At 41.2% G+C, this 14,760-nt stretch overlaps 1 protein-coding gene across 1 annotated transcript; it reads right to left on the bottom strand.

The window, feature by feature from the left end:
* Positions 1–440: 440 nt before the first annotated feature.
* On the bottom strand, positions 441–7,384 carry LOC122655744 (respiratory burst oxidase homolog protein C-like). The gene is made up of 10 exons (XM_043850050.1): positions 6,711–7,384; positions 6,376–6,538; positions 5,947–5,995; positions 5,436–5,549; positions 4,496–5,314; positions 4,122–4,333; positions 3,904–4,006; positions 3,618–3,703; positions 803–1,419; positions 441–579 (listed from the first exon to the last, which is right to left on the bottom strand). Exons 1-10 carry the CDS (start codon positions 7,369–7,371, stop codon positions 470–472), a joined length of 2,934 nt encoding a protein of 977 aa, XP_043705985.1. The 5' UTR covers positions 7,372–7,384; the 3' UTR covers positions 441–469.
* Positions 7,385–14,760: the final 7,376 nt, after the last annotated feature.

The following is a 14,760-nucleotide window of genomic DNA, read 5'->3' as shown; positions in this document are numbered from 1 at the left end:
ATCTGTTTTTTGCTTAACACAATTTTGTTATTTCTTTCCATACTTGCTTAACATATTTAATATGGCCCTATCACAAACAAAATTCTCTGGTTGAATTAATTTATACTCAGCTGGCTCTGATATGCAAAAATTTTTTGCTCTTCCAGAAATCCACGACTTCCTCTCCTCCACCCTACACCATAGAAAAAGAAAAGACAATAATAATAATATTATAAAGACTGTATAGACTGTAGCATACCTAGAAAGGTTTCTTTTTTCCTCCCTTCTTAACATACAATATCAACTTGTGGCTAGCCACACGTGCTATATAACTCTTTGCCTATTCTTTTGGGGAAAGATGTGGTAGCTCTGGGTCAGGGCAGACGAGTATAAGGATGCTCATATTGGTTAGCTGTACAAATGGACACGAACGGCTGAACAAGTCTTATTAGACGTCATCTTTCTTTCTTCTACTACTAGTGGGCTGATTTCAAAAGTTCTCTTTGTGAAAGTCGAATTTGGTAGAGGTTTTGTGAGAGAAATCCAATGCGAGCTGGCGCAGCTCCTTCGTTAGTGCCGGGGCTCCACAGTAGAACACTCCTGCAAATCAAATTTCCGAATACCAACAATGTAAGTAAGTGAGGAAAACAATTTTAGACTTGAATGAAAAGACTTCAAACAGGACAAAAAAGAAGGAGTAACTTTGGGAGGAAAAGGAAAAGGTTAAAAAGTAAGTCTGTGTAGGAGTAATATAGTAGTAGTGATCAAAGTACGTAGGGGAATTAAAGAAAGAGGAGGAGGAGGTGTTCGGTTTGGAACTTACCGACACGGGTTTGAGAGTGATTGAGGGCGATGCGCTTGTAGACGCTACGCCAATTGGGCTTGGCGAAGTGGGACTTGACGCGAGTGCCGGAGACGACGTCGACACCGTGCTTAGCATGGTTGAGGGACTGAAGCATGGCGATGAGTGCGGATCTGGCGTCTCCTTCCTCGTAGACGCTGGTGCAGTAGTTGTGGAGCTCTATCACCCCATCCTTCTGGTCCATCTCTGCCACCTCGTTCATCACCCCTTTGAACCATTCGAACGATCCTTGCTCCCTCGTGACCCAGTAGAAGTATGCCCTCCTCGTCTTGAACCCTTTCTTCTTACTAATATGTGTTGAAGAAGAAGAAGAAGATTGAGCTGGTGGTGTTGAAGAACTTGTTCCAACTGGTCCCGAAGCAGTAGCACCAGCAAGTGCCTCCCCATGATGATGTTGTTGTTGTTGTTGTTCTTCGTCTTCCAGTGCATCCATGGACTTGATGTTGTTGACGATGTCCTTGACGATGCTGATCATTGGGGTGGCTCCGATACCCAATCCCACCAGCAGCACCACCTCATATTTCTTGTAATCTTGCGCTGGTGCTCCGTATGGCCCGTCTATCAACACTCTCGGGAAACTGTACAATCATGCAATCTCAATCAAATCAAGCAAAAGTTAAGAAACACAAACGAAACACTGTCAAAGGCTAACATGCCAAAACTAAATTATCTGAAAGACTGATTGACTGATACCCAAAGGCCAAAAAAAAAAAAACAAACAAACAAAAGCATGGATAAGACAACCCGCCAAACGAAATACTACTTGTAAAATATTGAGTTCATGTTGTTTTGTCAAATTTGTCGCTCTCTCCCTCCCTCCAATAGTCCAAGACTCCTATCTGACTTATGGTAAAGGAGCAATACTCCAATCACCTTCCCAATTTGTTACGAAATATCTTCAAATCTAAATCTAAATCTAATAAAGATGAGAGGAAGCAGTTTTTTGTACGGGAGTGTGGTCTGTGTTAGTACTCCCATGTGTTTCTCTCTCCTCCTTAAAATAAAGGGGCAGAGATGTCTTTTTATATACGAAAGAGAGAGATAGACTCATGGGAGTACTGACGTAGACTACACTCCGGGACAGAAATCTTTTTCCCTAAAGATAAACAGGAAGTAGTTCGGCGCCCCTTTGTCTCTTTTCAAAAAAGGTCAAAAAGAAATTAGTTGATAATGTAGGGGAGTCCCAAAGGTCAAAGCTGTAGCCAGCCATGACGTGCCCCGGTATAAAAAAATAATGGATCCCAACCTATTTTGAGTGCTGGAATGGGATCATGGTTTTTAGTGCATCGGGTATCGGTAACCTTCAAAATTGATATGATATAGATATACTGTCCCTTAATAGATAAGTTTGTCGGTTTTTTTTTTTTTTTTTTAAATAAATATATTTTTGATTATTTTACCCCTGATTTATATTTATTTCATTGATACAATATCGGCACGATATTAAAATCAATGGCTAGCGATATTGATACGGACAATCAGATACTAATACGTTGAATGGGAGGTGGGATTTTAGAATTAATCATTGATGTTAGTAGTGTCACTATAAGGAAACGGCAAAATTAAGAAAGAAATAAAAACTAGGGGATAGTTTCCCTTCAATCATGGTAAATGGAGAATCCCTTGCCTATGGGTTTGGGAGCCTTAGGATAAGTATTGGAAGAGTGAGGAGATGGAGTTCAATATTTATGGAAGCAAAAAGAACGAAAAATTATTTCCTCCAGTTCCCTACTCGGCCCAATTCCCAGTGCCTCTAATAAGAGGGTAGACTCCACTCGAGTAGACTGTTTGAGCGGTGTAGGGTGGTCATTGCGCCTCTCTTGTTAGGGACACCGGGGACTAGAGGAGAAAAAGATCCAAAAAGAACAGCAGTTGGCACTTAACCATAAGTCACCATACGCGTGTGGAAGAATTTAACTAAGAGGAGAAAAGAATTATTGACTTTATACGGTAAAAAAAAAAAGTACGAAGAAAAATAGAAAACATTCTCAGCATGTGAACGTGTGGGCCAGCACACACGGGTACATTGGAAGGCAAAAATTCCACTATTTATGGGGATGTGATGGTCATTTCCACCCCTAATGTATCTGGACGAGGCTCTTGCAGTCGGTCCCAGGCAGGAACTTTTCTCTGAGGAGAAATTATATATTCGCTTTATCATCCCATATTCCCATTCACCACTAATCAAATTGTTAATCGTCAATGAGGGTGGGTGGGTGAGTGGGACTTTGAAAGTGGAATACAGGGAGAGAGCCAAGTACATTTGTTTGTATGGTCCTGCCAAATCCGATGAGATCGAGTGCAAGTGGGAGGGAGTGGAAATTCAACCCCCTCCCCCATATCCCACAAAATGTTAAAAAAAAAATTAAGAAATAAATGAAGATGAAACGCATATATATGTTTCTCACTTAACCACTAACCCTAGCCCAGTAGTGGTGGGGTTCTTCGGCGACTGGGGGTTGGTAAGAAGAAGAAAATTAGGTGGAGGAGCAATTAGTTTAGAGGCGTCTTATATCACCCCACGTCACACTGATCGATATTACGGTTTCAAAAGTGTTGAAAAAATTGAAAAAGATTCTGTCAATCCAGGCAGCGTGCAGCATTTGCGCAACGCCTGGAATTGAGCAGGCGTTTTGATTCTCTTATCCCTACTTGAGCAGGAGGCAAAACGGTAAACACGCCAAAACAAACACACTCAAAAATAAATCCATCCTACTAGTAATAATAATAATAATAATATTATGAAGAGGTTGGTGTTAATTGTAAGAGTACGTACTTTGGAATGTTTCCAGCTCCTTGCGTATTGTTGTTGTAATCAGCTCTAAGGAGTCCACTTTTCCCACCGGTCGGAGGCTGGCACACCTGTCCATATTGGTCACCAATCAAACCAATTAAACCTGCCCCATCATTGAGTCATTACTAAATTTCAAGTTTCAAGTCTAATGTTCCACCACTAGCACTAATAAGTACCAAGGAAACCATAATGTAAACACAAACACCATATTACTCTACTTATTAGTATACTTAGAATATGATAGAGTTGAGTTGAGTTCATTGCAGACCTCAGAGAATACTGTTTTGAGTTGTCGTGTCCAATCACCTAGAGTTCTTATGTGAACGCTCAGGTAGTCGTCGCCAGGTGCCGATGTAATAGAGAATGGGTGCCTGTCCCAATGGTGAGCCCCATATATTGTCAAAAGTCAATAATAACCCTATTCTTTTTTTTAATTTAGAAGAGAAAAAGAGAGGGAAAGAGAGATAGAGAGAGATGATTGATTACCACTCAAAGGCAGAAACGGCGGCACAGTTGACGAACATATACTGACCACTCTTGTATTTGAAGCCCTGGGGTCTGGTCATGTGCAGCGCCAACACGTTCCCTGGATACACCGCTACCTTCAGTATTTGTACGTCTTTCACGCTCGATCTCAATGCCCTTATCAGCCTTTCGCACATATACATCCCTACCGGAACCGCCAAGTACATCCATGTCTGCATGCGTAGAATGAATCAATGACCACCGGCCCCCTTGATTAATTAAAGAAAGAAAGAAAGAATGGCCCGCGGGCCTTTTTTCTTAATTTCTACCTAGAATTAATTATTTCTTCCGGCTAGGGCTAGTTTAGGGAACTAGTTAATGAATTAATTAATTACCGTTTTCTTGTACCATTCTTTGGTTAGGTAGAGCTTGATCCCATGGACGATGAGGAGGGCGTAGACAATGACGAAGAGGTGGTGAGAGTACCAGAAGGCGTTGAAGCCGGTGAGCTTCTTGAGGGGTCTGGGTATATTGAGTTTGTTCCTCCTGCACCATGGGGTTGCCAGGGAGAAGGCTATTCCCATTAATACCACCATTATCACCCCCGTCACCCCTTCCACCCCCTTCACGAACCACCAGTAGCTCGATGGCTGCTCCTCCCCGAAGTAGGGCTTCACCAGCTCGTACTTCTCCTCGCTGGCCGACATTATCTTTGGGAAGTCGCAGGCCAAATGTGCACCCGCATGGAGACCCACCCCTACGACTACCCCGAGGGCGATGACCTTGTGGAAGTTTAGGTTGTCGTCGAAGGGGACCATCAATCCCAGCTTGGTCTTGTTGCGGAGCCAGGTGATGGTGTTCCGGCAGACTGGGAGGAGTATGAGTGCCATGTTGAACTTGAGCGTCTCCGCCCCACCTTTGGCGATGCACACGCAGTATCCCATCACCTCGTACGCCGCTTTATTATTCCGGTACTCCACGAACTTGTACGCAAATAGCCCCGACACCAAAACTATCCACACTCCCATCACCCATACCCTCTGCCAGTTGTCCATCAGAAAGTACTTGCTCTTCTCCCACCACCTACAAACCGGGTTCTTCTCTATCGTCGGCTTAAGCTTCTGGCTCAACATCTGGCTCAGGTTTCTACTCTCTCCTCCTCTCACCGACGACTGGCTTGGAGCTTGTAACAACAATGTCTCCAGATTGTGAATCTGGCCATAACACATACATACCATCATCATCATCATCATCATAAGAAGAAGAAGAATCAGAATCAGAATCAGAATCAGAATCAGAATCATTTTCAATTCCAATATTTACTAATTCAGTTACCATTATGTAACCGACGTTGTCAGGGTCTAGCTCTTCCATGATCAAGGCTGCATATTCCTCCGCATGTTTCTGTATACTCGAAAGCTTGTTTGCAGAAGCACTCAGAGCTATGATCTGCAACCCCACATAATAATTAATATATTTAACAACAAAACGAAAAAGTAGTCTATCTTACTTTTTTTTCTTCTTTTTGTCTTAGTTTTTTTCTCTTGCATTTTTCATATGAAAAATGACAACTTTTAAAAATCTACCCATGATTAATTAACTTTTAAGAATAACACAAATGATTTATTAAAAAAAAAATTAAAAAAAAGTTACAATCCTAGTTACAACAAGATTTTCTCTAGGATAAGAGAAATGAAAAATAGAATGATGGAAGGTATTTTAGTATTTTCCAAAATAAATACCCTTCGAGATTTTTTTTCTTTAATTGCTGACCTGCCCCGACCGGGGTAGTAGAAAAATGAGATACTGATTTTAAGGGCCATAAATAAATAAAAATAAATAATACCTCTCTAACTTCCTCTTCCACGATCCTCCCGTCAGCATCTTTGTCCACCCTGCATTTTTTTTCACGTCCACAATAATATTATGTACTATTAATTTTCCCTTCAACTTAGTTTACTAACTAACTAACTCAAGTTGTTCTATTAACAGATTACGGAATGGAATACATTTTGAAGGCTCCGTTTGTTTGGTGTTGAATTTACCTTGATAATTTTTATACTTCAAAAAATTTTAGATGTAAAATTTTAAAATATTGAAAAGTGTCTTGATATTTTTTTTATAACAAAAAAAAATATTAAAATTTTTTTTAACATATAAAATTATATATTTACGTGAATTTTTCCAGTAAAATTTTACACCAAAACAAACTGAACTGATAGTGAAAATTAAATTTAATATAATATAATGAATACTTAATTAAGTAAGTACATACATGTCGAAGAAAGTCTGAAGCCTAGAGTCGAAACTTTGGTCGGAGATCTGATCCCAGAACTCCCTCAGCTCCGCCTTGTTGATCGACGCTCCCGTAATATTCCTCCTTCGAGCCAACGCGTCGAATAGCTCTCCCGCGAACTCCTTTGATTCCTTGTTCATCCCTGTAATGTTACAATTACAAGCTAGGATGCATTAACAAAAATAAATAAATATTAACAGTTTTGTTAATTTGATAAATTTTCAATACTCCAACAAATAATAATAATAAACATTCGTTGTTGTTGTTGTTTCTGATTTAGACAACAAAAAAAAAAAAAAGTAAAAGAACTTTACCAATACATTCGCCGAAGTGAGAGCGGGGGAGAACGCCGTTAGTAGAAGCAGTTAGATCGTGGAAGCGCTTTTCGACGGCGAGCCAACCAGCGGCGCCGTCGGTCTTAGTGATGAACTTGAGTCCCTTCAAGGCGTGAGCGGCGGCTGACTTGGTCCGATCAAAGCGCCTAGTGGAAGGTCGCCTGGTGAGGGAGGCGAGTCGCCTTAGCTCCTGGGACACCTGCCTGATTCGCCAGGAGGCGGTGCGCATAACTGAAGAGCCCAAGGACGATGACCTCTTCTCCAGCGTCTTGGCCAACAGCGTTAGCTCAGGGTCCTCGCTATCTACCCCTCCAGCTGCCTTCACGCTATGAACCGCCACCGAGTCGTCACGTACGTCCAGCGTGATCTCCACGTATGCTTCTTCGTCCTGGAGATCATGGCGATTATAACGATGAGAATTCATGCTGCCACTGCCACTGCCACTGCCACTACTACCGGCGGCGGCCCCGATTGAGTCAGAAAGGTTGAATCTGGCGCTTTTTCTGCCTCTTTTGTTGAGAGGTCCGCTGAGAGGGCCACTGTAACCTGACCTCTCACTTCCCACACTCTCGGTGTCCGACTGATGATCCCCCACAGCCACAGTAGTTCCTCTCCCATCTTCTGTTCCCATTCTCTGCATTCCAAGATTCTGCTGATATCTATGTTAATATTCCACTCACCCCGACTCCCGATCCTAAAATAAAAAATAAAATAAAATAAAAACAGCAAAGGCACTGGCTCCGACGAAGGCAGTTGGATCAATAACAAGTCTGGAACGATGTGATGCAAATGCAAGAGTTAGATATAGGTGATTTGTTTTTTTAAAGTAAAAAACGAAGCATCTAGCTAGCTAGGTAGCTTGATTATCAAAGGACGAAAGCTGTGGTTTTTTGGACTTTTTCCCATAGAGGTAGGTAACTAACAGAAGAAGTAAGACTTAGTCGATTTGGATGAGAAACGGAATTAATGGATTCCTCGAAATCTAGATATGGATTAATCTCATAGAGAACAAATAAGATTGAATATAAGACACTACTACAAGAAGAGAGATTAATAATTCTAGTTCTAATCTTCTAACCTCGCTGGCGCTCACTCTCTAGTCTCTCCTGCAAGGCTCTGAATCCGAGGATCTTACCAACTAAATGAGGAGAAGAGCAGAAGAAGAAGAAGATGATGATGATGATGATGAAGAGGAGGCGGTAAGCTAGCGAGTGCTATATATAAACAAACGAAGACATTGAGCAGTTATTCCATCATCCATCATCCATCATCTATCATCCATCAGGACCATCGATCGATTCTCCATGTATCCTCCAACATTAGTAAAGACTTGTCTGACGGTCAACTTTTTTTTTTTTTTGTTTTTTTTTGGGTAAAATGTCGACGGTCAACCCTCTCCTTGTCATCTCATCTCCGAAGCTAAATGAGGTTAAAAGCCAAAAAGAAAAATGTCATTTAGGCTGTTTTTGGTATTATTTTTATTTTTGTTTATGACCTATTTTTTTTTAAAAATCATTAATGAAAATCATTTTGATCAAAAAAATAAAATCGTTTGGTTACAACAAAACACAATTTATTATAAAATAAGAAATAGGTTTGGTATGTCCATGCTCTAATAATTTTTATAACAATTTTTTTTTAAGAGAAACGGGCCTAAACCATGGAAAGTTAACAATTGTTTTTAAAGAAAAATGGGCCCAAAGCCCATATATAGTGTAAGTGACGGGTGAAGAGATGCCCCTTCACCCATCCAGTGAGATCGTCAGCGTCCAGCGGACTAGCCGCGGATCCTGCCGACCTTGTCCTCTTGTAACAAATGTGTTATGATCATAGGTAGATGATGGGTTATGGTGTTGGGTTAAAATGTTAGGGGGTAAATGGGTAAATATATTAGATGGATAAGCAAAATGGATAGATGGTTAAATAGGGCGAGTAGCCCATGTAAGAGACAATGAATAGTTAATTCTCAATCTCCACTCAATTCTCTGTCTCTTCTTCGGCTTCTTCTTCTGTCTCTTCCCTTCTTCTCCTTCGTCCCCTCTCTCCTTCGTCTATTTTCCAATTCTCTGTCACAGAGACGTAACATTGGTCCGACCTGCCGGATCATTTCCTCCCCAGATCTAGGTTCATAACATTGGTGCTTTCATTGAACCTCCCCCTACCATTCCATTACCATTTCGTTGCCCTTCCTTTTTCATTCCCTTAATCCCCATAGGTCTCTTCTCTCATTACAACAGTTTGGTCCGTTCTTTTCTTTACTGGAAACACCACGATCCGACATCGCCGTTCCTCAATTTTCTTGAGACTGCAATCGCCACCGAGCTCGAGCGGATCTACTATCTTGATACAGTGGAAGGTGAAGGTGTGTCGATTCCTAGGGAGCACGACGATGCACATGCCGACTCCACGGCTTTGGTTCCGGCTGCCTTGAACCAAACCCCACCGGTTTCGGCGCCGTGGAATCGGATCCGGCTTCGGCGTCGTGAATACGTCCACCCTCTTATCGGTCGAGTCGAACAGATTCAGCCGCGCAAAACAACCGACGCAAGAACCAATCGCCCAAAGATCCGATCGTTGTGTCGCACTCTCAAGATTGTTCATTACCGCCATGCCGAACTCCATCACAACCCTCCATCGTATTCTATGCGGCATCACAATCCTTCAGGCTTCCCCTGGATTTCTCGGCAGATATGGCAATTCGCACCATCGGCATCGAGCAGGCTCTGCAACCCTTTGATCCAGGCACGTATTCATACCCATTTGTGCTTATCGACCAAAATCACGGCATGAAAGGGAAAGAAAAGATCTGGATCCCTTTTCTGATTTTGGGGTCATGGGATTTCGATGGTCAAGACCCCAATCCACCGATTAGGGCCAGTATGGTGTTCGATCGAGGAAAAATGGAAGTCAGGGTGACGGCGAAGGTGGCATGCGTTTGTCGACGACAGAGCACAGCTACCACACTGGTGATCGATCGCGGAACAACAGGGACAAGTTGGTTTTTCATCACCTCTGTTTTTCCCCCCTTTCTGGTTCAGTCATGGAGCCTTGGTGATCAAGATCTTGGAGGCCAGCGAGATCTTGCTCTTGTGCGTAGATCGTGGGATCCTGGCGACCGAGACCTCAAGAACTGGCCACTTCGGCCGCCACCGGAGCCACCACCTCATTCGAGCCTGCTGGAGCAGAATACCAGTTCCTTTGTCGAGAGTCTTGTCTCGTAGCTCAACAAGTCCACCGCACCTTGGATCCGCGAAACTGCACGCCGCAACTTGGAGCAACAAAACCTTGGAATTCCTTCAATTGGCTCACGACATGTAGTTGGGAGACTTGGGAGTTGGGACCGAAGAAGGGGAAACGAAAAACGTGGAGGAACCAAGGCTTGCAAGCGGAGTTTACTAGGCTCCCTGAGATCGCCGCCTCCCTTGCCGGAATCTTCAGATTCAGAGGCCTATCGTTTCCTCCTTTCTTCGTTTGGCTTTTATTCTTAAGCAAACTGAGATTTTCGTGGCATTCATTAGTGAAATTCAGGCGATTGGTATCCTCAAGTTTATTTCTCTTCCCCAGCGGTGCTTGCAACTCGATCAAGATCACCATAATTTCAGGGTCTTAATCCACTTCTCAGCCCTTCTCCGCAAGCGACAGTTGTGTTGGAATTTTATTATCTTCCAAAATTGGGTGTTGACCATCTGGTTCTTCTCTTGTGATGGGTGATATTTGGAGAGAGAGAGAGAGAAGAAAGAGAGAGGAAAGTAATAGGGAATATAGAAATAAAAGAAAGAAGAAAGAACGTGTGGCCATATTACCCTTGCCACGGGTTTGTTATTGCTGGTTTTAAACCAGCCTTGAATCAGTTAAGTCGCTGGCAGAGGGCTGTGTTGGGTCTGGACTCCTGCATGCTCATAGATTGGTTGACGATGGCACGTTTTTTTGGGTGTCGATCCAGCTTTGTTTGGGCGGCACTTCTTGGTTATGGTTTGTTTGGTGTTAGGGAGGCATGCTTGCGGTGCGCCAGTTATCTGCAGCTGAACCTTGAGGACAAGGTTCTCTTAAGGGGTGGGCAATGTTATGATCATAGGTAGATGATGGGTTATGGTGTTGGGTTAAAATGTTAGGGGGTAAATGGGTAAATATATTAGATGGATAAGCAAAATGGATAGATGGTTAAATAGGGCGAGTAGCCCATGTAAGAGACAATGAATAGTTAATTCTCAATCTCCACTCAATTCTCTGTCTCTTCTTCGTCCCCTCTCTCCTTCGTCTATTTTCCAATTCTGTGTCACAGAGACGTAACAAAATGGCAATCGAATTTGTGCCCTGTCAATCTCCGCTCTCCTTTCCAGTTCCATATCTTATGGCGGACACACAACGAGGCGGAACAATCTCAAAATGACCAAGATCACAAGCTCTTACCATGAACAAAGCATCTGGTGGCGAAATCAGAGTTGTTGGACTTTGAGAGTGCTCACGGACCCGAACAACTTCATTTGTCGTTCACAGACAAGGATGAAAAGGTAAGGTTTATGTATATAACGGTTGATGGGAAGCAAAATATATTAATGTGAAGTATGGAAAGAAAGAAGGAGGCGATGTAGGTACTAGTGGTGTGTTGGTGGTGGTGGCAGAGGGGCTGATGCGGTGGCGGGTGCGCAAGGATTGGTTGACCAGGGGCGGGGGTCGGCTTACAAGGGGAGTGCTAGAGTTGCAGAGAAGGGAGGTGGGCAGCGGCAGTGGAGGATGCTGAAGTTGAAGGGAAGGGTACAGGAGGCTACTGAGTACTGGAGTTGTGGCCAGAATATGTGCGTGAGAGAAAAGGACAGTAGCACCAACAGTGAAAAGAAGGAGATGATGGAGGTACGAGTAGGTGTGTCAATTTAGGACCAGAATCGAAAATCAGAACCGATCCGAGCCGATAAAAATGAAATTGGATCACCCAATAGCTTATTGCGACACATCTAGTCCTAGTGATATACTAATGGTCCAGGTTTCCAATGGTTCCACAACCAATAACCCATTAAGCAACCGTAGCACCAGAACCGCTGGAACCGGATGACATGTAAACAAATCGAATGTGAATTATAAAAGTATTTCTTTCTTCCCTTAGCAGTCCGATCTAACAAAAGTTCAAAAACTTGGAAAGTTGTATGAATGACGGAGCAGAAAAACAAGTCTGGAATTGGAAGGAACGAACAAGAAAAAATCCATAATGACAAACGACAGTGGGGTGAAGAAGGAGCAGGAAGACAATGTCTGAACCAACCAACATATGAACACGCCTAAATGGACATGTGTCATGATCTCACACCGAAATGGAGACGATAATCTGACAAAGACAAAGACATAAGGACATAAATCTTAAGACCCCACTACTGCCACATGTCTAGTCCATTCTCAATCTCAGGCCACCTCACTATTAAATTACTTACCCTCAATCACTCTTCCTTTCCCAAGTATACGTTTATTAATCCTAATAAAACGACACCTTCTTCTTCAATGCTCTTTCCCTCCTTCCTTATAAACTTTTTATTTTTTGTTTTGTTTTTGGTAAGATCTTATAAGCTAATTATGCCATCCTTTTACCCCCCAAAAAAAATATGCCATTTTGATCTCTCTTTCTCTCTCTCTCTCTCTCTCTCTTCCTTCACTTTTCAAGGAGAAATTAGAACAGAACTAAGTTGGAAGGAAATCCCCAGTGAGAAAGAAAGAGAAAAATTTGCCCGAGTGATCCTGCTTCTATGATCTTTGTTCTTCTTTCTTACAATGGCGCAGAAAAAGAAAGAGAACCGATAAAGAACTGGAACCAGATCACTTATTAGTTAAAGGTTCTAGGTCTCAGATTTGGATCTGGTAAGGTTATTGGTTTGGTTATAGTCTTGACACCTTAGAGCCGAAACCGCTAAGAATCAGGACCGATAGCCCAGAATCGGACTAATTGACACCCTTGGATGCGAAGTTTAAAAGGAAAATTGAAATTACTTCTTTACCCTCAGTTTTGAGCTATTGGAGCATGTGTTTATTGAAATTCAGTGACAAAAAAAATGTTTTTGCCCATAAGTTTTTTCATTTATTTTAAATAAAAACAAGTTTCAAAAATAATATCAAACACATAAAAAATAAAAAATATACCAAAAAGACCCTTAATTAAACCATTCTTTCAACAAAACAATTGCTATTCCTCATTCAATTATTCCATTTCTTACGAGTTATGATTGAGGATTAAATCACATTGGAATGAAATTGGGCTCACCAAACCTAGCTAAGGGACCATTTCTTTTTCTCTTACGAAAAACAAGGCATTATTATTAGCACTAAATCAGATTAATTAACAATTATTGGTCTCTCTCTCTTCCTTCCTCTTCTTCTTCATGAGTACGTGGATAGACCGGAAGTGTTCTACCCAAAAAATAATAATAAAAAAAAAAAAAAAAAAAGACCGGAAGTGCAAATAAGAAATTATTAGCCCTCGCTTATATACTAAACTGCTTCATATATGTGATTAGGTGTAAACGTAAGGAAAATCATCTATGTGAATCTAATGGCATTCCCTTCTTCAGTCTTTCCAAAACCAAAAATCAGGAAGAGTACCGGAAATTAACAGCATTAATTAGAAGTTTTCTAGTCTTTCTAATTAACAATTATTGGTCTCTCTCTCTCTCTCTTCCTTCCTTTTCTTCCTCATGAGTACGTGGATAGACCGGAAGTGTTCTACCCAAAAAAGAAAAAAACGTAATAAAAAAAAAAGACCGAAAGTGCAAATAAGAAATTATGAGCCCTCGCTTAGATACTAAACTGCTTCATATATGTGATTAAGTGTAAACGTAAGGAAAATCATCTGTGTGAATCTAATGGCATTCCCTTCTTCAGTCTTTCCAAAACCAAAAATCAGGAAGAGTACCGGAAATTAACAGCATTAATTAAAAGTTTCCTAGTCTTTCTTCCAATGGCCCTTTCTTTTCTTTTCTTTTCTTTTCTTGTTCCTTTAAAAAAAAAAAATAAAAGAGAGAGAGAGAGGAAGGGGAGGAGGGAGACTTTGTCGTCGGTTGACCACAAGGACCAGACTATTACCTCCATTGATTATTCACTCTTTTATTTTTTTTTCCCACATTTGTTGCTTCTAATTGCTGATATATATGGCAAGGAAAAATTATCTAGCAAGAAATTAAGAAGGTAGGTGATGACCAAAGAATTATAGGAAATATAGCTTAATTTGTTGGAGTACATGCATGCATGGGACTTATATCTATTGACTTCAAAATTGATCTAAGATGCATGTTGCTTTATTTAATAAATAATAGAAAAAAGGGCATACCCAGTGCACAAGGCTCCCGCGTTTAGCAGAGTCTAGGGAGGGTCAGACATACGCAGCCTTAGAATAAATAATAATTTATCTTAATTAATATTGATCTTAGATCTCCACACTTAATTACACAAAAGATTCCACCCAATCATATTGATTAGATTATTTTTCTTATTTAATGATGTCCAAAATGTGATTATTACTCTTATATATATATATATATCCAACTAAAAATATATTAACTAAATAATAAAACATAACTTTGTAAAATTTTTATTTTTTGGTAGTAATAGGCAGATTTATTGATACTATTGTGTATTACACATGGATGGAGAAGAAACTAACTCCATTAACCATGGATCGCAAAGAGGCCATGATTGTAATATATATATATGGAATAAAAAGACAAATGCAAACCTAACACAAGACAAAACTGCACATGCAAATGCAATCTTATTTCAAGACACTGATCGGTTGCTTCGTCAGAGAAGGGGAGGATTTTCCCTACCGTGGAAATCCTGAATCGTGGTTTGAGAAAGATGTGGCACAAATCAGGCCAAGTTTCGAAATTTTCTTAAAAAATGAGTTGGATTGGGTTGCACATAAGCTAGCAAAGGTCAAGTTCAAGAAAGAGGACGACGACATCAACATGAGTGCGACATGTTTGAGATAGCCATGCTCTTCATCTAGGATAGAGAGGGTCCACCACCGCAATTGTTAATCTGTCATGCCGAT

Source organism: Telopea speciosissima, chromosome 3, assembly GCF_018873765.1.
Source record: "Telopea speciosissima isolate NSW1024214 ecotype Mountain lineage chromosome 3, Tspe_v1, whole genome shotgun sequence".
Classification (NCBI taxonomy): Eukaryota; Viridiplantae; Streptophyta; class Magnoliopsida; order Proteales; family Proteaceae; genus Telopea; species Telopea speciosissima.
This window is presented reverse-complemented; position numbering and strand designations above follow the sequence as displayed.

Bases quoted from the DNA above. Each gene is read 5' to 3' on its own strand.
- LOC122655744 (XM_043850050.1), bottom strand. From the start codon at position 7,371: ATGCAGAGAATGGGAACAGAAGATGGGAGAGGAACTACTGTGGCTGTG. The intron at 5,315-5,435 runs GTAACTGAATTA...TGTTATGGCCAG, and splicing joins ACAACGTCGGTTACATAATG to ATTCACAATCTGGAGACATT. The intron at 3,704-3,903 runs GTCTGCAATGAA...CAATATGGACAG, and splicing joins TCAAAACAGTATTCTCTGAG to GTGTGCCAGCCTCCGACCGG.